General features: G+C 41.0%; 1 protein-coding gene across 3 annotated transcripts in view; it reads right to left on the reverse strand.

Annotated features, from left to right (window-relative positions):
• The window catches only part of grik2 (glutamate receptor, ionotropic, kainate 2), a 231,871-nt gene that overhangs the window by 23,279 nt on the left and 182,627 nt on the right, over positions 1–25,965 (reverse strand). For all 3 annotated transcript variants that reach the window (XM_068570047.1, XM_068570048.1, XM_068570049.1), the window contains exons 13-14: positions 24,252–24,469; positions 9,132–9,357 (exon numbers count right to left, since the gene is read on the reverse strand). In XM_068570047.1, coding sequence (XP_068426148.1) covers positions 9,132–9,357; positions 24,252–24,469 — 444 coding nt within the window. The remainder of the gene's footprint in view (positions 1–9,131; positions 9,358–24,251; positions 24,470–25,965) is intronic.

Consider the following 25,965-nt stretch of genomic DNA (forward strand, 5'->3'; position numbering starts at 1 on the left):
TCGAAACAGGTAATCTATTCTAATGAAACAAAATGTTAGATATTCTGTAAATAATTTGACTCAGCTGACAAATTATTTCTCCAAATCTAAGAACTCCTGGTTTACACTTTTAATGTTTGAGACATATTAATACAAACAATTATTTCATCTCTTAATTTAAGTGATTTACTCTTCAGTCGTTTACTTGTAGCGGTCCTGTCTGTGTGCAGTGGGAGTGTATTCACGTGCAGATCCTTCTGCTTTACACAAAATAATCATAATTACGTCATTTTTGACTCACACATCCCGCTGGAGACTCTACGGTGAGCATGTGTGTAGTCTTTGCCTCCTGATTTGAGGTTCTGGTCTCCGTCAGTCTAAACCTAAGAGTAAGTATGGTACATAAGCTGTGCTTGAATTGGGGCAATTCTCTTGACCTGCCTGATTTCTGTTCAACGGAGTAAAATGACTATGACAATGTTCATAGCATGTCTGAACAGAGGCTAAAATAAAAAGGTACCGCTCGTATTGTGGTAGCTTTATTTTAGGAGACAATCAATGGATCTCATGCAAGAACTCTGCTCTTTTAATCATGCGATGGGCTCAAACACTCCTAACTTCAGACAACTGTGTAAATGACAAGCGTAAAGAAGATGAATGCCACCTGCACAAGTGCCTTCATGAGGATTGTAAATTAGCATAATAACAGTCCTGCCTTCAGAGATCCATAAAGGCAAGTCTATCATTTTAACAGCAGAACTCAGGGACCTGCTAAAACCAACAAATGGAAGAAAAAGACTCTGCTGTTAATGCTGTGTCGCCTGAAATAAAGAAGAAATGGAGCTAAAGCAAAGACTCCCTCTACACATTTGTTTCTTCATACATGTCTCTGTTTCTTCCTAAGATTGCTCTGACTGGGGGGCGTCGACTTTCAATAACCAACCACATGCTGCAGAGTTTCCTTAAGCCAATCATATCGTTGATGTGCAACTTTTAAATAGGTTCTCCGCTCTGCTGCTGTCAGGTGTCATTTCAGCTCAAACCAGATGCGACCCGCCTCTACCCAAGGCTCCTCCAATCAGCATCAGTCCTGCTCCTCATTGATCATCGGATTGCAGCAACTCCCTTCATCACCAACAGGGTTTCTGCGTTATCAGAACTTGGCATCGTGGCCCTTTGATTATTCTGTCAGGATGGAGTCGAAGGCTGGGCTGCACCAACATGGATTAAATTAATCCTGGTTTAGAGTTAATCTATGGTTAGTAAATCTAGGTATAAACTCGTTTATTTTTAATCAGAGATGTGTTGCACATCCTATTTTTTTACCCATGATTAGTTAAACTAGTTTAAACAATAGTTAAAACAGGATTAGTGTATGTTCGATGTCCGCCATGATGGATTCCGGTGAAATTGTAGGCTACCACTACAGCGCCTATAAACTCAGTCACTTTCGCCAGCTCGTGAGGTATTATTGCACGTCAAAGATGTTGCTGACCGAGTAAATGGAGGGGTTTGGGGTAACAATTGAGGATAACAAGACTGACAGCAGTACACTAGAGAAGGAGAGGAACTAGACCGGAAACTAAAAACTCGCTGTTATACAATTCAATTGGGTTCAACCTGTCTCTAATTTTCCTGCGAGGAACTCTTTCTTCTAAACCCATCCAGTGAAGAAATGCTGCCATGTTGTCAATGAAACAGAGATGAACCTCCCTAAGTGGTGGTTTAAATAGATCTGCAAATCCAGGTTTAGGCTAGGTTTAAAATGACTGGTGCAACAGATTGGATTTTAATCTAGATTTAAATGGAAATTAAACAGATATTGCCAAAGGGTTAGATTTACCTAGGATTAATTGTAAACTAAAGTTTGGTGCAACTGGATTAAAAGACAAACCTTGTTTAGATCTAGTTTAATCCTTGTTGGTGCAACCCAGCCTAAGGGCCAAAGACTTTGCACGATTCGAATGTTACGTACATGAAATAAATTACTGTTCAAATCTAAACAAGTCTCTCCTGATTGAAATGGTTCCATATCAAGAAAATCTCGCCATGATGACAGTCAAATCATTTAGGATGTTCATATTGATAATGCAGTGTTATATAGCATCAATAGCCTATTCAAATGAATGGTAATATTGTGAGGCTATTAGATTACATTAACAATTATATCAGCCAATATTTTGATTCGCAGAGTCAAACGGAAGATTGTCAACATAATGAAGTGTAATTTATATCAGGTTTTCAAACTGTAAATACACATTCCATTAGTGAAAAACTGCCAACAGCAGACTAATTGACGCCTACAACAGGTCTGCACTGCTCCTAAATTGTGTTTGAAGAACAGAAAATTCTAAATAGCAGATAATTGGTGAATCAGAGAAGTCCTTTAAATCACTTTACAACAAATGTGTTCTTATGAGTGGTTCTAGCTGAGGCCCGATGTGTGTCCTTTACGCCCCGAAGCCTGAGTCTCTAATTTCCTGATTACATTTAAATAATTTATTCTTAACATTCATTATATATCTATGTTATCCATTATTGCAGGGACCATTGCACCAAATAACATGAATAAGATCAAATGTGAATCAATTTACATTCTATGTTTTGATCATTGCAGACCACTGGCTCCTTTTTTTATGTCATCTTCCATCACTTAATATGATTAATTGACTACTGCTCTTCATTGGAATCTTTTTAGAACCCAGATGGGTGAGGAACATGTGTCTGACTGTCCAAAAAAGATGGCCTTCCGAAGCCTAACTCAGTGGTTTTGTTGCCTCAACCTAACTTACGTTCTGTAATGTTGTTCAAGAGAAAAAGTTCTGCCGAACAACACGACATAAAAAGGGGAAATTTGTCTGATTTAATTTTGTGACTATTCCACAAACTGCCCTGGGACTGTTTCATCAGAACCAGCTGAGTGAGTCACGCTTTGGATCCATCTAATGGGCTCATCATCACATCCATTAAGATTTAAGATAAAGCCTCAGTACTCTTCAGATTGTCACCAGCATGTTTCATCTTCATTGGGGGGGGGGGGAGGGTATATTCTCAGGACTCATGGTGTGAAAAAGTATGTGGTCTAGAGACTATTATGTCTTTCAATTTTCCCTTTTTTGCATCCCACATCAAAATCTCTCTCATCGGTCACAAGACGTGTCGTCTCCACTGTGTTAGCTTGGAAATGGTGGTAAATGTTTTAAAAATGAAAGGGCCTCCAGTAAATGGATGTCAATGCTGATTCTTCAGCCCGTGTGCGCTCTCTGTTTAATATCCTTTCGCTCTCTATCACACACACGCATCCCGGAGTGTGACCGGGTTGAGGTGGAGGAAGTCGCCGCAGGTCACGGCGTTGGAGATCTTCCATCTCACAGAAATGTATTCACGACCCTTCCTGTTTATGAGGCGGAGCTGAACAGCCCGGCGGCGAGCGGCAGTAAGAGACGAGACTGGAAGGGCAGCAGCCTGCTGACAAGCAGCGCAGACACTTCCCCCAAACCCTGTTTGATTAATGCGGCCTAATGAAGCTAAATGAAGATTGATACTCATCAGGGAGAGAGACAAAGAGAAAAGAAGGATGATGAATAATGCAGAGCCTCCTGAGACTTCAGTCAGGGCAGAGGAGGAGACGGTGGCTGCACAAGCTGCCGGAACAAAATTGGCAAATACAAGATGTGATGGTAGTGCAGGCAGAGACTGCATTTAATGACTTGTTTAAAAAACACATATAAAAAACGTAAGTGATCATCAGCAGAAAAGAGTTAATAGTTGTGAGAGGACATTTTAAAAACAGTGGAGTCAGCTTCAGGTCCGAGCTCTCTCCACTACGGAGCGTCCGCTACAGTAAAAACTGACAAAAACACAATCTTCAAGAGATGAGAAGAAGAAAACTTATCTTGGCCTCGCGCTCTGAGACGACGGATCCCAGCAGACGGCCGTGCTGCCGTCGCTGGACGGATGCAAGACATTAAAATGACCATGAGGGGAATATGTTTGTTCTTAATTATTATTATTTTTTTCGGTATTAATTCAGGATGGCTCGATACAACGTTGTCATTTCCTCACCACAACATGACAGTATGGATAATATATATAATACTTTTGATTTCATATTGCGCTTTTCTGAATACTCAAAGACGCTTTACGTAGGAGTCACTCTCACAGTGATGAGAGGTGCTACCATGCAAGGTGCCACATCAGGACCAACTTTCATACACCGAAGTTGCAGCTATGGGAGCAATTTAGGGTTATGTGTCTTGCTCAAGGATATACATACATACATACATACATACATACATACATACATACACACACACACACACACACACACACACACACACACACACACACACACACACACACACACACATACATACATTCACACACACACTACATACACATACATGCCTTTTGAAATATCAAAAGCTATATCTAGTATAGAGCTAAAAAGGAGCTCGGTAATATTTGTGAGATATCAAAGTGACAGATTGATTAACAATCATCACCGTTCTTACATAGTTGCATTATGTAGATGTTCAGTGTACAGACTATTTAACTAATGCTGTGCATCCAAAGCGTGTTCAGATTTACAAAACTTCCTTCTGAAATTTAGTGAATGATCAAAGCGTCCAAAGATATTCAATATAGGAGGCATTATTGGGTTAAAAATCGGTATATAATGATAAACAAGATATCTGGCATATTCACAATTGATGGAACGTTGCAGTCAAAGCAAACGTTGTACCCAGACTTGTATTTAAAATCTGGGTACAAAAAAACCCAACCTGAACTGTGATTTTTGCAAATCGGATCCAAAGAACTTATGGAGGTTTTTTTAAAAAGCGATTTCAATCGGATGTCTGCAGATGCATTTCAGTCTGGGCGCTCAAGTTTGATTTGTGTGAAAGTGTTGAACAAAGGAGACCAACAGCCCATAGACGACCGCCAGAATAAAATGCCTGCTGGCACTATTACCCTTTACTCTGCTTTCGCTTCCTGCTGCTCCCCCCTCGCGACGTACCAGCCTCCTCGGTCACTGGTGTGCCAGGTGAACAACAATGGCGCTTGTAGAGAGCGTTAGTGCTGAAATAGCATTATTTATATCAGCACTGGAAAAGTATTGCTTCATTGATAGAGTCGCAAAGAGCAATAGGAAATACTTTTCTCCATCGAGAAGATGTTTTGGTTCTTCTCCTGAGTGGTTAAGAAGAGTTTGATTGACAGATGGTTCCTTCAATCTCTTAGCATTTTTAAAAAAAAAAACTGTCTGCCCTTTTCCAAACAGATTTCTATTGACGGCCTCTAAGATAGTTCTGTATAACAAACCATGTCAGGTTGGAGGTTCCTTGTCTTGCTCAAAGACACAACTGCAGGCACCTAAAGTTTATTTCCAAAAAATGGATTCAGAGGTTCTTGACAACGTTTTGCGATTTGTCAACATGCTAAAACCGCAATTTACGGAGGTTTTGTGCATATAAAATACATCTAGTTTTCTTCAAACAAAACCCAAAGAATATATCTACTTACAAATAACTAGTGCAATTCTGACACAAAGAGGATCCATTGTTGCGCTACAACATCCCTCCATTAGTTTCAATATTGTCAACATAAGGTGCCAGTCGAGGTTTCATGCAGTAAACGCACCATTAGAATGAGCTATGACTAACAGCTGGGAGGTGAACTAAGTCTGTCCATTACGGAGCTGAGGGAGCTGCCAAGAGGCCGATCGCTGAGTGCTGTGGCTCTATCACGGCCCAAGTTCTAATGCAGGCCGACACCTACTCTCTGTTCAAGTCAATGAGATATATGCTAAATGGTCCGGCTACATGGGAATACAGGCTGCATATGGTAAAGGGTACTAAAAGGGTAGGATTAGCAATTTAAATACCTTGTTCTGACTGCATGTGAATGGGCCACCAGGGAGTAATGATGCGAACACCCCGCCTTTCTTTGGTACGGACAATCTGTGTGGTGCACAAGCTGCCACAGGCGAGCACTCCCTTCCCCTTCATCCCACTCACCCTCTTAAGCCTCCTTGCTTTCTTCCAGTGGCATACGCACGTGCACATGTAGAATATGAATAGATGTATACAGTCATCTTGGCATGAATACAGACACACTAAACCAAAAACTGTCAATTACACACACACACACACACACACACACACACACACACACACACACACACACACACACACACACACACACACACACACACACAATAGCAAACCTTCAAAAGGAGCACATCAGTCAAGAAATGCAATCACCCAAAGCAAATATAGCCTCCCTCCACTGTTTTCACACACAGCAAAACAGTCACTCAAATTACCTTGTGTGGCTGACCAGCAGAGCATACACAAACAGCAGCAAATGACCTTGCCGACGTTCACAGTCCCAGAGGACATTTCCCTGATTTGTCGGGACGAAACAGCCACAGGATATCATCTATTCTCCACATAGAGATTTCTGAAAGCGCATGCTGATAATATTTGTTTGTTGCCGATTGTCGAAAAATTCTATAAATGTGTCGTTCTTTCGTCTGTTTCTTAATCTAGTGGTGCGCTCAGATACCAAATATGTCAGGCTGAGTTTTGGAGACCTGCTGAGTATTTACACTTGATGGAATGATGCAGCCATAAGAAACATGGAGACCCGGGTGCGATTATTGCTACAATGAATAGCTGGGATCAGGATAATGTCAGACACAGAGGAACACGATGATTTAATAACCTTCACTACTTCGAGTGAAATAAAAAAGGCTGTGACTGGATAATAACGGTAAAGTTGAACATGTGCCAGACAATCAAGGATCAGTGAAACTTGAAGGTGATTCACCACAAAGTATAGTGATGTTATGTAATAAAATACCCAATCCAACAGTATACCAATTCAACCAACAAGTGTTGAGTGTGTATCAAAGCTAGATGTCTCTTCTTCTGTAGAGCTTCATTAAATACATGTCTCTTCATCACATTCATTGTCCTACTGCCACTAATATACATTGTGGAGCTCCAAATGTGCCAAACAAACGAGTCCCAAATAAAGCACTATTGCTCCCTTGCCAGTTCTGGGATTGTTTCACTCTCCTAATGTGTCGTTTCTGGTTTGACCTCCGGCCTTTGTGTGTTTTCCCGCCTTTTTGATTGTCTGTCCGCCCTCATGAGTTTCACCTGTTCCTCATCAGCTGCTGTCACCTGTCGCTCGTTATCGCCCTCCGTTCCTTGTGTATCGGGTGTCGTCTGTGCTCCTCTTGTCTTTTGTCACTTTGTCTTCGTTGCCACACAGAGTTTTGTTTGCTGTAGTCTGCCAGCTGTACCTGCCTGCCTTTTGAGACTCTGTTGAATTAGAAGTATTTTTATTTAATGTGTCTGGCATTGACTCTGCGTTTGGGTCGTCCCTGCTTGTGCTGCTTCCATCAGGTGCATGTGTGCCTACCTTGCTTCCCCCATGTTCCAAAGAAACGTAGCAAAAGTGCCCTCTAGGGGAGCTTTCTAGTGGAGGAAACAAGATACAGTGCCCTACATCCTAGAAACCTTCCTGTGCGCTGACGCCCCACCACATGCAGCTGGTGCCCTTTTTTACGTTGTTTTTTTTCACATTTGAATTCACCACTGATCTCAAATATAATGTGCATGTATCCAGGCCAGTGTAGGAAGAGTTCATGTCTGCTGTACAGCCTGCTTTCACTGTCTTGATCTAAATAAACCCCAATCAGATATGTGCAAAGACACTTTCACTACAGGTGTTACAGACTGTAACGGCAATTCTGTATAAAAAAAATGCTACATATAGACAACAAGATAACTTTAGCATCACCTTCTGTTTCCTATAGTATGTTCCTAATGTGTTCCAGGTGGTTATTAAATCAAGCGCAAACATCCGTCATAACACGTCTTCCATGTAGCCAGTGCTTTCAAGCTTTAGATTCATTAGTGTGCATTCATTGAGACGGCATGTTTCTCAAAAGCCCTGTTTGCACGAGGCACAAACACTGCAGGAACTACTTTACTGAATGAACATGATTTAAGAGCAGCCTTTTGCATGAGGTCATCATGTGAAGTTGTCTGCCAGTTATAATTCTGCAGGTACTTAACCAGAGTGTTTCTTTTCACTGCATTCATAACAGGATTATGACAATCTGCTGCTAAGCCCCATAATCAAATGTTGCACCTCCAGACACACACAGTGTAATGTTCCACCCTCACTATTCCTCCCTCTATTTATGTAACACTGTTTCTCTGCCTGCTGGAGATAGCCTCAGGATTTTCCCTGCTAAGTATTCCTCCACATGGGTTACCCTCAGGAAGGTATTGCAGCAGAATGCAGTTTACACAGCTTTAAATGTGCAATAGAGTTTTCAACAGGCTCTAGAAATATTAATGATCTTACAGGAGGAAAATACAACTCCCAAACTTCTTGAGATGATCTAGAAACTAAATCCAACGAATGACATTGAGAGCGTCAAGCTGTGACCTCCACAACTTCACCTTTCACTGTGATGTCAGAGAACTACCTGTTTCGTCGGAGAACAGGCTCACACTTTTTTTTACCGGTCTGTAATTTTGTAAAAGTAGCCTAAGCATTTTCAAGAAATTTCCTGAAAGGCAGATCATTGGAGGGAAAATTGAGAATGTGTTCATAATTTGATGTTTTTACCTCCAGCAAGGAAGTAATTGGAGGTTGTTTGTTTGTCAGAAGCATTACGGGAAAAACTACACGCCAAACTTTCAAGAAACTTGATGGAAGACTCGTAGGGACTTCGGGTCCGCCCCTCCCTTTTTAATCAGTACCAACGTCCACGGTTCTTTGCACAGTCACATCAAATATGTTGAATGCTGCATTCAGTGCATTGATGTTTTTAATCTCGGAAACAAATGCAAGTACATTATGCAAAAAAACACAACACTGCTCCATGAGATCAGATGGTACATGATCAGCGCATAATACAGAGTTAATCCAGCAAGACTGTGAAGGACTCGCACTACTCAAAGCAAACAGTCTGGTCCCGTCGGTTCCTGCTGCAGCACAAATAATTGCAACTCAATAACGTTGTGTTGCCCGTAGTTTTTGAATGCACATGTACGGCTTGTTACAGCCTTGAGGGTTTCCGTTTAGTCTCAGCAAAACAGGATGTGTAAATGTAGCATACATACCCATTGGTGTGCCAACCCCGTAGGCTTTGGAGTCAATGAGGCCTCCAATCTGGGTGAGGTTGCAGTTGCGCTGGGTGGCAAACTCAATGGTGGTGGACTCCATGAGGAACGCATAGTCTGAGGTGAGCACCCGGTGGATGCCTTCCTCGATGTTCTTGACCATCACCGAGTGCCTCCGACTGCTCATGAACTCCCACATCTTATCATATGTGGAGATCTTGGTTTTCTGCGAGGAGACACAGAAGGGCAATCGTGAGCAAGAAAAGAAACAGAGAGCCAGCACATCTTCGCATATGTTTATCTTAAAAGCCACACTGGGGTTTGCTGTGAAGTGAAATTCTAGGTCGGAGGTTAATGAAGAATTATTTTTGTCTCAGCAATGTTCTAAATGACTTAAAGAAACAATGACAGGCAGAGCCCTCATTTAAATCCCGCCATTATAAACAGCTCTATCACAGCCTGCAGGACTATTTGCATTCAATTATTTTCCAAATTTAATTAGGAAAATGTCATTTGCTTTAACTTTTTTTTGCAGCTGCAGCGGAGCTATATGCGTTTCTGTCTGCCTCAGTCATTATCGCTTGTGAGGAGAATGTAAGCTGAGGCAGACAAGCATGTTAAATAGCAGCAGCAGTGTGATCTCGTATGACCGTACATCTCCGCAGTCTGTGCTGCCGCTATCACCCGTAGTTAGGATCAGCAGCGGTGTTGTCAGTAGCGGTGTGCTTCACTTTCTACACCTGTAATCATGGAGAAAAATCCAAGAGCACATTACTCTCCAGGGTAGCCGATTTGAAGGCATTTTTGAAGCCATTTGAAACCTAATTAAGTCACATCTTCAAGGTCCTGCCCGCCATTATTGTGTGTAATGACTTTTTGTGGCTGGTCGATATTTTAGATCAACTGGGTGATTTGCGGAGTGCCTATCAGAATCTTTCGGAGTCACCCTTGACAAATCAGGCGATTGAGCATGCAAGCTTCAGACTGCTGATAAGGCGAGAGCATCGGCTGTGAATACACGGAGAGTCAGATAACCACCTACGCTCCGAGTCAGGCGGAGAGGGCGTCCCAGAGCCTCCACACAGGGATTCGGAGCTGATTGTGCTTCAACTACATGAGAGATCTTGGAAAACGCAGTGGGTACACGCCATGAATGGCTGTCAAACAAAAATAGTAAACAAGTCCACAACAATCCATCCGTAACATTTCAGAATGTGTGACATCTTTTTTGTTTCGTCAAACTAAATCAGAATATTCTAGCAATAGCTAAAAAAAAAACGAATACCAGGTACAAGCTTTCCGCTGTCTGATCCTCTCAAGTCATCACCTGTCTAATAAAGTTTTCATGGGCCTGCCTCTGTCAAAGAACACTCACAGTTTGTTGTATCTGCAAAAACTGCTGGCTAATCCCATGATCAAATTGGAGTGGCTGTAGATTAGGGATGCTTTACAATCTGTGTAGATTGCAGTCATGCTTTTTGTTCTGCAAATCACAATCACTGTTAACAAGAGCAGAAAGGCCCCCAGCAGTATGTTAGGCAGCATTGAGTCATGTGGGATGACGGGGTGAAAAGAGCCAGCCAAAACCACTATCAGCCTGAGTTAGATCAACATGGCGAGTGAGTAATCCTCCCTATTACCGCCTGGGCGCATATTTACATTGTGTATTAACTGCTTTGTGTTGTGTAATTGCTTACACTAAGACACATTCAAGATTGACAGGACATAGTCTGGAAGAATGAGCTTTCTACACAATGTTTGTCATTTTAGTGTGGGCTTGAAAAGGCAAGTTATTTATTGTTTAAAGTGTATAATATCACAATTTTAACATCAGACTATGATCAATGTCTCAGAAATGTTCCTTTCATATACAACTAATTAGCATCAAGATGACAATTTGCATTAACAAATGCTTTGTGTATGCCACAAAACATTTGCTGTCAAAATCTTTCATCTGTTTTCCTTAACAACTGTATGAAATACTCATTACATACAGAGGTTACTCACAGACAACTACGATATAAACATTTAATTAAAGGTTAAAGGTAATCACATTTCATGGCAACATCCGTGTTTTTGGACACAATACATTTGTCATGAATAAAGAAGAACCCAAGGGTCTGTACTACGGAAAAGAGCAACATACACAGGTCACCTTTTGGTTATCTGGTATAACTAACCCTAACAACCACAATCCCGTTAAACAGTCTGACAAAGCTAGTTATCAACTCGGGAAATCAATCAGAGTTTAACATTCTGGTTATGAGCGCAGCATCCGACCAATCACAAAGCGTCTGCTGTCAGCAGAGTGACACTTTTAGTAGGAGCAAGTTCAAATGGTGGCACCGGCGCCTCATGGAGGCATATCCGGTTGCACGTCGCGGCATGTCCGGTTCCCACCTCTTGTAGATGCCGGGCATCTGAGGTGAGAACCGGGAGTACCGCTTCCTAATTAGTGGCAACTGCTCGTATATGCCGGGGCACTATCACAAATAGTAGCAAACTATCACAAATAGTCTGCCGTGTAAACGCAAGCAAGAGTGCGCTCTGCTGCATTAAAAAATCCCTTCAAAATAAAAGCACAGTTATCTTGCCCATGCAAAGACCTGTGACTCACTAAAAAGATAAAGATAATACGATAAGATCAGCGAAATATGAAGGAGTTAAACATATAATTTAGGCTAAAAATAACAGTGTTAACTGATTTACATTGTCATTGATTCATATTGAGCATGATAGATCTGACTATGATTTGCCGTATGCACTTTAATTATTGTGTTGCTAAATTTATTCGTATTCTTTCAGCTGCAACTCCAGCAGTGTGAAACAGACTTAATAAAAATCTAAAATCATAATTGTAAGTGCTTAGAAGGTCCTCTTCCATAACTTATAAATCACCCACCGCCTACCTCAAAGTAACTGGAGCTAAGCAACACTGCATCCAGTCTGTGGCTGTAAGACACGACTCCGACATGCTGAGACACGGCTCAAGAAGCTGACACACATACTGTATGTGCATATATGATATAAATAAATCATATCATATAAGAATATACTTTCATTCTATAGCTTTTTAAAAAAAGGAATTCTCCCAAGTCTTTTACACTATGAAACCCATAGTGTAAAAGCTGATAGAATATATACCCATACAGCTGACCCAACATTAAAAATCAATCTGCATCACATTCATTTCGCAGAACAAACACATGGAATTATAATCAGAGCTATTCTATCTTCCACATTCACATAGTATTTCCCCTCACCTTAACCAAGTGTTGGTGTAGTCTAGTCCTAATATCATAAGGAAAACAGGAAGTGAACCTGGGTTTCAAAGTTACATGTTATATTTACTCACTCACCCTTTCTTCCTGAGGTCCTTTGCGCGACACCTATATCATAATACTGTTTGTAAGTTCAGCATTCAACAGAACCTGTCTAATGAAACTGTTGGCAAACATATCACTCTTGACTTTCACACTCTTTAATTGGATATTGGACTAATGGCACGTTCACACAAATCTACCGCGTCAGTTTACTTGCGCGACAAAAAAAGGGTGTTCAGGAGCGTGATTAATCGCGCCGCGAAAAAAGGGGTGTAAGCATAATTGCATAACTCATGAACAAACCCCAGATCGATGGATTGGTGGTCACACCTCCTCACTCTAGTGTTGAACAGCGGAGCTCCCCAGGGCTGTGTGCTCAGCCCCTCCTGGTCACACAGTTCTCCCACAAATGCAACCCCCGACATAAAGTTGTAATGGAAGACCTTACCGTGGAGGATGGGACTCATATAGAGAGTAAATCAACAACCTTGCAGAGAAGAATCTACTGATCAACCTCAGTAAAACCAAGGAGCTGATCAATGAAGCTGAGTTGGAGCAAGTTGTAGGTTAAGAATCATCAACACAAACAACCAGACATGGTCATCGCACATCTCCATCCTCATTTACATGCAAAGTTCTTACAGAGGAGCAATACAAATCATCCTGAATGGAAACTTTACAGATTACAAGATTAGAATGTGTTCTAGCAATGCCTCAAATAACACTCCTTGGTCAGTGATCTTTGGCAAATGTCTCTAGTAAAAACAGACAGACAAGGTTAACTGAACATAAGAGATTTCTCTTGGACAGTCCGTCAGGGTGGAGAAACCCCTTTGAGAACATTACAACTGAAAGGACACTCTACATTGTGCTACTCAAATATTAAAACAATTGTACTGTAGTGTATGCTCTTAAGAATTGCATTTTTGAAGTTGAAGTCAAATATTGATGAGTCTAACCGTTTAATTTCAGTCCAGAGGAAGGTATCCTGACATCTACTCGCCATCTCCCCTGACTCATAAGTGAACGACAACTTACATTAAAAAAATCAAGCCACCTGTGAATTGTACATTGAATATTTATGTTACCAAGAGGAATAACTTGTTCTTTTTTGGACATCCGTCAGCTTTAATATTCCACCACCCAAGCCCAGTGTAAGTCAGTGTAGTTTATGAACGGCTCACTCTTAATCCTTGAGTTCTTATGCACTGAGTATCTGCTAATACCAAAATATTTAATCATGTCTTTCTTTCTAAATTGCGCAGCTGCACTTACATACTTAGGTCAGACTAGTCCTTTATTATATTTAAACGTACAGCACCATCATCCTCAACCAGAACAGAAACACACTAGTTCAAATGCAGTTTTCAAGCCAACAGCAACACTTTAGAGACATGGCTTGCAAAATGCAGCGGATATGGAGGCCAATTCACTAATTTAAACCCAAAGGGTTGTGATGTGTGTGTGTTCTCTTGATTGTCCTTCCATTCCTCTTGGGAATCTTCTGAGACAGTCCCCACAAAAAAGGTTACTTTTCCTTAAAAGACAGGTTTTTTTTGTGAATAATGACTTTCCTCTTCCAAACCAAAAGGCAGAAGTCACTTGACCCTGGTACGCTGCTGCAGAACATACATTTAAATTCCTGACAAACCCCAGAGAGAGAGAAGCCCCTTACAGGCCTTGTCAGACCACTACACCACCCTTCCACAGAAACAAGACACTAATCGATCTATTTGCTTGACTTCTCTGATCTATGCGAGTAAAGGAGGGGAGTCAGCGAGTCCTGAAACTTCACGTAACAGCTTACAGTAGTGAAGGAGCCCATTTTCTCTTCCACAGTGCAGAGTCAACAAATCAAACTAAAGCTGTGTTGCGGGAGCTTGGGGAACAGGACACGAATGTGCACAGTAATCATCCCAGTTCTGTAAAATCAAATAGCCGACTTAAAGAGGGCATACTCATTTAACATGTTAATGCTGCTCGAGATGCAAGACTATATTTACTTTGTGATATTCATCAAGAGGAGACGACCCGGTGATCCTGTGAGATTCAAAGTTAACATTTTCAAAGTTATTTAAAAAGCTTTTAGACTTAGTACATTTCCTGTGATGGTTGAAGGTGGCTAGTTTAGTTCAGCTAAAACAGGATGTTTAAGTCTCTCAAGAGAGAAACAAGAGTTTGCAACTTAAATTAGTATGTATTACATCCTGTATTGAAGAACCTCTGAAGCTGGTTGCAGACTTATTTGGCCTTCCATACAGCTTGGTCGCATGTGTATGCATTGAACCCACCCACCCGTGGGTAGAACAACGTATAATATAACACAAAGTGTAACGCGGTCCACACAAGGAAGGCGGGATGGAACAAATAATGCAACTTGGTCAAAGTCATTAAGTTTCAAACTACGCTATACATATATATGCCACTCAGATGCAAAGCGTCTTTTAAAAACAGAAATCTAGGCTACAAAACCGTGTTGGGTTAGGAGAAGAGCATAGTTGATATTTACTCGACTATGTATGCGAGTACCGGTCTCCTGGATGAAAGTTCTGCTTTGTTTCTTTGCACCTTCCTTCCAGCCCTTCCTCTTTAATCTACATCAGTCACTCCGCCCGTAATGCCAGCGGCGGTTGCGTCACATACACACGGTAAATGTGTGTCGGACGCCAAGGAGCACTGACCAAGCTGCATTACTTGATGCTTTGAGAAAGGGTGGATGAGTCACCGTTGGAAGAAAAACTTATTTTCTCTTAATCAGTTACTGTTTCGCTGTTATATTAAGAATCGTATGAACTATTGTAAGGCCTGTGACTTCTTATTGAACTCTCCCTTGATTAAACTCACACACAAAATTGGCATGTCTCCTGATCGTCAATACACTGGGGAATCTGTATATCTTTGTCTGAAAGAACGTACAGTTCCTTTTTTTTTTATCATATGACCATTCCTTGCAAAACACTCTATAGGATAATGGTGGTAAGGGTCCACAATTTTGCCGAAGACGTCATGAGGGTTTTTGTTAGTGGGTCATGATGTGTATTCCTTAGAGACATCGTGGAACAGGATAAGCAATTTGTCTATCACATTCTACTTCTGACTCTGCTCCTTCCTTGCAACGAATAAATGTCCTGATTAAGGATTTTACCACCAGGTGTCGGGTAAATGTTTGAACAGTCACACAAACAGAACTGTTCATGACCATCATGTCCAGTGCAAAATTACAAGTAAAGTTGACACTTTGTCCCGCGAGTTGTGAGTCACTCTGTATTCACTGGGATAGTGATGCTAAATAGAGTGTACTTGTATCGCACTCTTCTAGTCTTCAGACCACTCAAAGCGCTTTAACACTACTTGCCATCATTCACCCCATTCACACCCATTTATACGCTGATGCCCGGGGCTACCATGCAAGGTGCCACCTGCCCATCCGGACATGAACTAATCATTCATACCCATTGATACACCGCAGGAACAGCCTGCGGGAGCAATTTTGGGGTTAAGTGTCTTGCACTAAAGCACTAATAGCCATATCCAAAATAACTTTCTTCGGTTCCTGTGAATGAACCCGAGATCGAGCGGCTGGGAGGTGGTGAAATGCTACTTCACCTGCTTCACGGCCCCATCAAGCACTAGTTTCAAGTCCTCTTCAATTACAACAATTTGGCCATGTCTTGTCCTGTCTCTGATGTTTTCCTTGTTTAAGCGGTTATCATTATTTCCTGTTTATTGTTTGGTACTTAACTCTACTCTCATTTCAAATCACTTCACTTCCTGCATTTGTGTGTGTTTCCCTGCAACTGTGATTGAACCCATCTGTGTTATCACCTACAGCTCCCCAGTGTATTTAAACCCTGTGGTCATCTGTCTCTGGGCCAGTTTGTCTTTGTTCTCTGTGTCGAGCCAGCGATTTCCTAGTCTTCATTTTCCTGGTCTCTTTGATATCTGGCTGTGTTTTGTCTTGACCCTCCTCTCATACATGTAGACTGTTTTACCTCAACATTATCCTGTTGTCTGGGTCGCATGTTTGAGTCCTGTTTTTTCCATGTGGTTCATCAGTTGTAATACATTTTGTTCATATGATAACATTTACCAGTTGTAATACATTTTGTTCATATAACATTTAAAGCTAAATGGATAACCATGGAATTCAGTTTTTGTACATTTTGATCATCCATGTTTTTTGCAAGCCAAATGTAATAATTACAGATGAACCTTGCTAGCTAGCGCGAGTGTTAATTGGTAACTTACTGTGCTATGCTAAGGGTACCTGACCATCATTGGGCCTTGTTTCAGCACAGCTCCACCCTCTTAATCAAATATGGTCACTTGTGGCTCCAAAAAACACAAGATGATGACGGCCACAAGGCCAAACTCAAGGTTTCAAAACATCAGTGCGCAAACCAATGGGTGACGCCAGGATGACTATGTTCACTTCTTTAGTTCGGTCTATGGTTGTACCTAGTAAAGGGGGGTTATGTCATGTTGATTAATGTTTGGCCCACTTGTAATGCTTACAGATTTATTGAAAAATTTAAGAGAAATATTAAAGTCTTGCTTGTTTAATGATACAAGTAACATCTTCCAATTCACTAGGTTTAGGTGATAAAATGGTTCTAAAGAGCTGATTTATTGTAGATATCCTGTGGAATGGTAAGCAGTGTAATCAAAGCTATGCAACTGTGTGTGAACACTGTGGCTGTTAACATGCCTTAGTTTATGTACGTTCATCTAAAAAAGACACACTGTGATTTAGTTTTTGTATTATTCACACATAATTATTTGTAGCACAATTGTAAGACACATGTTGTATACAAAAGATAACACATATGATTGATATTTTTTTGACAAACAAAAATATAATTGGAACCAACAAGGAAAAAGAGAACGTCAATGAAAATATGATATCTGCAGCTGTTTACCCCAACACAGAAAGGAATTACTCACGATTATGATTGCTTTAATAAATATGACATCACTCACTTTTTTTTTTTCAAACCAGCATAAAACAGATTATTTTCTTTTCCATATCTTGCATTCTGTCTTTTAGATCCTGGGAATATCACACCGAGGGGTGAATTCACTAATGGATTGTGAGGCTTTTAAGGTTGCCAAATCTGTGCAAATAGGACAAGAAAGAAAAGATGTAATTCTCAAAGCACCAGCAAATAGTGACGTGCACCTCTAACTGAGCTGCCATGCAAATAGCGTCTCGGTGCTCCTGTGCTATTTGCACATTTTAAATTCAGTTATGTGCAGGCATTTAATGCAAATCTATGCAAATAATCCTAATTGAAAAAACATCACAAAGATCAGACAACGATGCTCCTCCAATCCAAACAATGAAATAGGGAATTGTCTCCACCTTTCGAAAAAGTGTTTTCTGATCCTGTTTCCCTTCGGTAGAATGTTAATGTCTAACAAAACACATGGATGTTACATTAGTCTGGTAAACAATTTGATAGTTTTTGCCTGTACATACTCATTTTAAACTCATTGGAATGCCTCAGTATTACAAAAAACTTAAAGGCAATCTTCATGGATGGTGTCAATTCAATTTTTTTTAAAATTCCAATTAGGCTGATCAGGATTTATGTTAACGGTGGTGAGTCAGTCAGTCAGTTGGCTCAGCTGCACACCTGAGCTCTGTGTTTTTGTTACTTCATTTGGTTTGTATGGAAGAACTAAAAACAGTCCTTTTTCACCAGATTTTAATAATGCCTATTTTCCATGGTGTATGAACGTTTAATCTCCAAGGATATCAGTAGTATTGCAAAATGGATGCAATTTATTCACTTTTCTATTTCGGGGTAATTTTGGGTAAAATCACTTTATATTAACTAAACACTGTTTGGCATTAGCAAAGCATCAGTTAACACTTAATTAATCATTTATAAAAGCATTGTTCCAACATGAACACTCATTAGTAACTAATTAGCATTCAACACAGTTAGAAATGTTTTATTCTTGATTAATAAGCTTGACTATTATGCGTACCACGATTGAGTTTTCACACATATAAATTAGGGATCCCTTATTTTTTAAATAAGTAGTATACATTGCAAACCAATTATTAAGGACTTAGATGATAGATGATGCACTAATGGTCAACATGTGCTTTATACACATGTTTTAATACTGCAATTCCAGATTAATTAAGGTAGTTACTAGTTGTTAGTTAAGTATTAGTTAAGTGTTTTGTGTGACCCCCCCCATCTAAAGTAAGGACTATCTATGCTTTACAATTCTTTGAAAAATGACATTGAAGGGCTAGCAGCGCCTCAAAGCTAACAACAGTCTCAGTTATCTTCTCAACAGCAAATGGAAATAGACGAGACAAAGTGGTAAAGAACATCCATACGATGGTGATGGGGGCGATGCCCGTCAGTGGCATGAGTTTTGAGTATGTTTTATAATTTGCTGGCACTTACATATTGATTATAAGTATCCAGCTAGCTAGCTGCGACTTGTTTGCTAGCTAGCCAGCTAGCCAGCTCGTCACTAACTAGATGTTCTGCTGAGACAATCATGTGCTACCTCAGTTGTAAGAAGACCATTTCAGGTGATGGCTAGACACTCATGATCCTGATGATATGTATGTGCCAGCAAACTATAAAACATACTCAACAGTCACGCCACTGACGGGCATTGCCTTAGTCAAATTGCTGAACTTTTTCAGACACAAAGTTAAAATAAATAAAATGATGGCCACACCATCAGCTTGTAGTTTTTCCTGTGGAAAAATACTTCTCCCTATAGAGCCCCACATCAGCTCAATGTTATGAAAAGAGACTGACTTGGACGAAGCATAGAAATCTAAAAATTGTTGTAATAAATGTCAGTTTATCATTATAATTATATGCAGTATGCTGCTAATTCCTTCATAAACACTTTGGATCTTAATCAGAAAATATAGCAGTTCATCTGCCTCTCTCAGGCATAGTACAACATTCCAATAAGCTTCATCTGTGTGATTTAATCACCATGCTGGAGGTGTACCTCCCATTTGTCTTATTGCTAATGCAAAACAATTCAGGCTTGTTAGCCTGGGGACATGGAGCTTCATGCCAGAGGGCTACTGTCTCTGCTGCAGACCCCACAGCCATCACCACATTAGATACACAAGCTGAAAAACCAGCAATGCCTCTAATACAATGTGATTTTATTAGCTAACAAGGGAGACACAGCAGTGGTGTGTGTTTACTTATTAAATTATTCAGTGTTATTGTAACGGCGGTCCATAGGGAAAGTCCCCACCAGGAGGACGAGTGACACGCCTCAAAGCTTCAGAGACTGTCCCGTGTGGACATTTACATAATGAACCACCATTAGACTTATATTTTGAAGCAGAAGTCAATAATAACCCAAACAGTAGGTATTTTGTCATTTCTTACTACATTTAAATAGTGATTGTGATGCGTGCACACATCATCTGGGAGTGTGTCGCACTTAATCAACGGAGACGGGAGATAATCAAAAACACTCCATCCATCATCACATTGGTGCGTTTTAAACACCTCAGACGGGGTGTGTGGACAGAATATGTTTACTCGGTGGAGGACGAATGCCTTCTGCATCAACCTGGACTGATTAAATAAGGGGCAGCAGCTCAGTCTGTGGGGAAACTAAGGGGTTCAAGTACAGAGTGTGGACTGGTAGTTGTAGAGGTGACCAGTTCATCGTCAAAGTGCTGCTACCCAGACATCTGTAGAGTAGCTGTCTATAATGCTGGGCTGGGCTCAATGTCCATAGTGCTAGAATGGTCCATGTGCGATGGTGTGATAATAAAAAGTTGATTTACATTTACAACAAAGAATGACAGTAAAGGACTACATGTTCCAGCAGAGGCCACCAGATGCTGTTCTGTGGGGTTGATGCACGTTTATTGAAGTTGTTTATGTATATAGCTTCATAATACATTGTATTTTAATTATTCATGACCAAACAGAGACGTTAATACGGATTTTCATGTGTATGAAAACAGCGTTGTCCAGTATAAGGTCACCATTTCTATTTTTCAGGACCACATTAGCCTAAAATCTGCACATGATGTGTCAGTCAGACTGTGGTGTGAGTTGTCTGCTTGGTGTCTATGTCTTGTATGTAAAAAAACAACTTTACGATTTTGTAACTTGACCATTGCAAATTCTGCATTCTGATTAACTGGGAGATATGGATAAATCTTTAGCGGCTGCACAGCATAATTGTTTGCTCTTTGCTCCATGAATGCAGCAGTATGAAACTGTAGCTTGACAAAGCCACGGCTTCGCTAATGATCATGGAGCCGGGTTGTTTTAATGAGCACCACCTCCACCAACCAACAAAGACATTATAAAAGAGCTTCTAGATGAGAACCCCGTAAATATAATTTCAAATGCGTTTGATATTTGTGTGAATCTGAAGGTCCACATCAACTCTTGGTTGCGTAAAGAGAGGAAAACGTGACCAAAACCAGGCAGAAGACGACGTCTCGATAACTAGTTTAGAGTGTGAGAGGGGAAGAAAGAAAGCGATTGGTAGCTAACTAAAGGTACTTTTCAATTTCTGTGAACTGAAACTTTAATGACGTTTTCTTTACATAACTATCTTCACTCTTCACAACCATTACTGTTTGCAAAAAAACCATTAAGTGCAGACGTGGCGTGCAGGTTTGAACCTGCGAGTCTTCTGCTCACAAGTGGTAAGCTCTAAAGTGTGTTTGGCCCAGAGGCATTTTACTTTATGGCCAGCCACCTGAGATAAATGAAAGGAGAGATATAGAGTGTTACCCAGCCTGCCAAAAACATCTAGCCTTTTCTTTTTTTCTTTTTTTTTTTTACCACAATTTAACTTGTGAACTTGTGATATTGTGCGTCGTAAAGGAAGGTTGTTTTCCTCTTTAGCTGTGTTCAGTAAAGAGTTATTTAGTGACAGTGTTTTCTTTTACAGACACTTCTTTTCATTTCATTGAATGTATAACCGGTTTTGAGCACATATTTGTCTATTTGCTAAATAATGCATGTTCTCAAAAGTCTCACTTGTGCTTATAAGCAAGTGATACAAAAAAAACCTGTTGTATTTATATCAACTTAGCCCATAATGCTCAAACGATTGGGACTCAGTGTCTGACCTGAGGCAGTAAATGATGGCTGACGAGGGACCTCAGCATAGGTAAGATGATTAACAGCCACATATGCTGCTTCTTACACCAACTGTTGTTTTCATCAATTTGTGCGGCGATATGATAAAGAGAACCATCACCACAGCAGTTTGCTAATGAATTGTGAGTATGTTTTAGTGTGAAGACGAGACACACACAAACATATTAATCACAGCCGCGTGTGTATGTGTGTGTGTGTGTGTGTGTGTGTGTGTGTGTGTGTGTGTGTGAACAGCACCTGTAAATGCATGTGCGCCTATTCCACAGATGGATGAAAAGAAGGTGTGAAATAAAGCTAAATCTAAAAGCTGTCCGGGTGCCATAGACGGATTGCAAGAGATGAAAAAATATATATATATATATGCGGCGAGAAATCAAACTTGGAGTAAAGAGATCTCATGCAGGGAAGTTGTAAAACATGGCTGGATTAACACGGCAGTCTTGATATGCAGGAGGTATTCTATATAACCTTACTCTGAGGGGATTACCAAGCAGAGCCCCGGCATGGGCACAACTATCACTGCTTCATGGTTCCAGGCTATTTCACTGGAAAAAAGGTACTTTAGTATTTGATCATGGCGACACGGTGGTTCAATGGCTAGGACTGTCGCCTCACAGCTTTCAGGACCCGGGTTTGAACATGGCACAGGAACTCTTTGTACGGAGTTTGCAGTTCAAAACCATACAGGTTATGTGAAGTGGGAACGGCTGTCTATCTATCGGTGTCAATCCAGTGATGGATTGGTGACAATGAGGCTCCACGTGACCCTGAATAGGATAAGTGGGGACAGCAAAAACCAGAACTAGTCAAAGTTCAACACGAGAGAGCATCTTGTGATGGGATGATGCCAGCCATGTGCTCAAATCTGGTAGTAAAGTGTGTGTGTGTTTTCACAACCTACGTCGCTGTCACACCTGGTAATAACTAGCTAATATCAGGCTGGAACGACATCTGGGTTAGGTGGGAAACCAGAGGTCTCAAAGACCTCCGGGTCACTGTGTCTCAATATGTTTTTTGTACTCACATTGATTACAAATTTGCACCAATTAAGTACAACATCAACTCAGGCAGGTTCGGCACTATTACTTAATCCTGAGGCCCTGTGTGAAATTCTAGATTGAACACATTTGTTATAGGAGCATTTTTTTGTGCTCAAAGGGGTCACGTTGCAAAGAGAAGTTATTCTTTCACAGTAGAGTAGTAGAGTCAAGTTCATCAGCATTATTCCAGCAATGGACAACTGCATGGTTGGTTCTGGATCATACATGTTGAAGTGATGTTGAAACTTTATTATATTTCACAGAATAATGGTACAATTTTACTTACGGATAGCATGGCAGGAGATTAAAAGTGAACTTTTGTCCAGACTAAATATCTGTAGAAAACGTTATGGTAATCCATCCTCTATCATTTCACTTAGAAGAGGTAGAATTCTATGACCGGGGTCAATCTTCTGTAATATATTCTAAATATATTCTGAGGCTCCAACACAGCTTTGCCAAGTTTAAGAAGGAGACAATCCTAATTTGAATGATATTAATACCAGCAGACGTAGTAGCATAACATTTTAAACCTGACCAAGCCTTACCCATAGAAGTGGCAGATCAGAAAACATGGAAGATAATGACTTGTTAAGCTTTGCAAACTTTTGTCACTCTCATGGATCAAATAACGCAGCTTGGTCAGTGCTCCAACACCCATTTAGTGCGTATATGCGATGCTCACACCAGTAGTGTTACAGACAGAGCAACTGGTGTGCTATAAAGAGCGAGACCATCCACACAGGCCTGATGGATCAAACATCGGATTATCAGCCATTACACTCTTGTGTGTGTCCCAATGGAAAACTAAGTCAATTTGACATTTTTACATCACATCCGTAGTTAGTTATGAATATTGTTTGTCACAAGTCGTTAATCACATGAGTTAATAAGCACATTAGTTATAAATCAAAGGTTAAGGTAAACCACACTCCATTCCCAAACCTGTAAAGACAGACATTTATTTAGAAAAGACACTCCGACACTATTGTTATTTGGTGCGATAATGTGTGGAACTTGTCAAACTGAGACAAACTGTCTAAGGCCTCATAATAGTAAAGTAAAAAAATATAGTAGAGTAAAATGCTGAACGACAAGTTATCTTTTAACAAAAGAATAATTTAGGATGGATGAACTCAACACCATCTTGTTACATCAGCAGCAATGCCAAATCATGGCACAGTTGTAAGGTGGGGGTGAGGGTCAATGGCCCCTTCCACACTTCTCATCGAAGCCTTGCATGGACCACAAGCGTTTTCTAACTGGGGATTCATTTTCATCTCAACTTCACACCTATAAAGTTTTGTGGCTGCATCTTGCACAAATGCAATCCTGTCACTCTGACAAACTGCGACAGCAGTCCCCACGACCACATTCTGCCATGATGACTCACACATGGCAGGTGAGAGTTTGATATTCATAATTTATTCTATGTCAATTACACTACCAATATTTACCTTGTAAACTTGTCAGACTAAATATTGCTGCATCAATTATCTAAAATGTTAGACTGAACCTTAACACACCTATGTTGTCTGTCTGTAATTTGCTGGGTGATACAGAGCAGAGAAGCACTCGAACGGACTGTAGTTGGTTTAAATGTATCCAGCTGTAACTAACCTTGAAAAAGGTCATTGTGGAGCCATCCTCTATCACCCCGTATTCTATCTTCGTCTGCTTGGCGAGGTCATCAGCCGAGTCAATGGGCGACTCCATCCTCTCCACGGTGAGGAAGGCCGCCAGGTTTGCCGTGTAGGAGGAGATGATGATGAGCGTGAAAAACCACCAGATTCCTCCTACAATTCTGGTGGAGAGGGCTTTCGGCATGAGCTCAGATCCTGAACGAGAGGAGCAGAGGAGGTGGTGAGGCCTGGTACAGCATCATGCTGGGGAGAGGGCAGCACCCAGGCCAAGCCAGACCAGACCCAACCAGACCGGACCAGATCTGGCCAGGTCAGGCAGGACTAAGCCAGACCAGACCAGACCAGACCGGGCCGGGCCGGGCTAGGCCTCTGCATCTGCTGCCTGGATCACACACTAGCATACACACAGAGTGGGCAGAGTGGGCAGCTTCATGGTTGATTCTGGTATTGATATTTAGTCTTATGCTCACCTCCGGTCTGCAATTTCTATCCTGCACTGCCTCTTTTACAACTCATCAAAGTTTCTGTTATTTCTAAATGTGAGCCTGTCCCTCTGCTATTTTAGCTAGCAAGCTAACCACCGACATGCTAGCTAGTTGGAAACAACTTATTTATGTGGAAGGTTGCTAACCAAACTGCCTTCTCCAGTTGCGTACCAGACAAACATTCAACACAGTGTTTTAGAGACTATTTGTATAATAAGTAACATCTGTCTTGCCACTGTCTACAAAACATCTTCTGTAAAGCAATGTATTGTCATGGTCACTGCTCGTCATTCATCATTTTTGATTGATTGCTAAGCTTCGGTCTAATGCAATGTGAGCTGGCCTGAGGTCAGACACCGAGGGACTCGAGATATGGACGCATGAGAGTGCATAATATTAATGCAAAGAGGAACTTTTTTTGTAGAGAGCATGATGGATGATGAAGGTTAACACCCTACCCTAAAGTATTTTGGTTTAATTTTTGAACTGAAAAAGACTGCGAGCTCACGGTTGTTAAAACAAGAAGAGTGCCAGAGCGGCGCTGCCCAACCACGCAGTCCACTGAGCGACACTGTGGGGAATAACCAGAGCGACTGCAGACAAATAGCTGAGAGCAGGACTTTAAGTTAGACCTGCATACTTTCCTTGTTAATTTATAGGCATTTAGCATATAGCATTTAGCTACTACAGCCACAAGGCTTTGTGGTTATTAAGCCTTACCAAACAAAAACTCATCCTGTCTGCACTACCTGTGCTGTGACAGTATACTCTGCTATTAAAGGGTTTTACGAAATTGTGTAGTACACACCTAAAATGATATCTCGCCCTATTTCAGCCTGTACAGCTGTCTGGTCTCTTAATCATTAGATTGACACAGGCAAGCTAGCTTGCATTAGCTCAACAGTGCAAATTTGTATGGCAAAGTTATCTAAAGCTAAACTCTACATACAGATCTGTATGTAAATACTTCCTCCCTGCGAGTGACTCCACTGATTGCTACAATTCCTATGAGGAAGTTTAGCATCAGTTACTTTCACTAAATTGTTTTTACACTCATGTTCTATGCAGAATGTGAGCAGAGCACGAAGGAGCATATGTGCGTGGGTAGAGAGGGAGCGAGAGAGGGGGTTTTGTTGTCCGGGGTGAGAGAAGGTGGGCCTGGGTTATATCAGGACTATTCTCCTCAAGCGGCTTAAGCAATTGAAA

The sequence above is a fragment of the Clinocottus analis genome, unplaced genomic scaffold (assembly GCF_023055335.1).
Source record: "Clinocottus analis isolate CAN_PGR_092001 unplaced genomic scaffold, fCliAna1.0.p SCAF_9, whole genome shotgun sequence".
In the NCBI taxonomy this organism is placed as follows: domain Eukaryota; kingdom Metazoa; phylum Chordata; class Actinopteri; order Perciformes; family Cottidae; genus Clinocottus; species Clinocottus analis.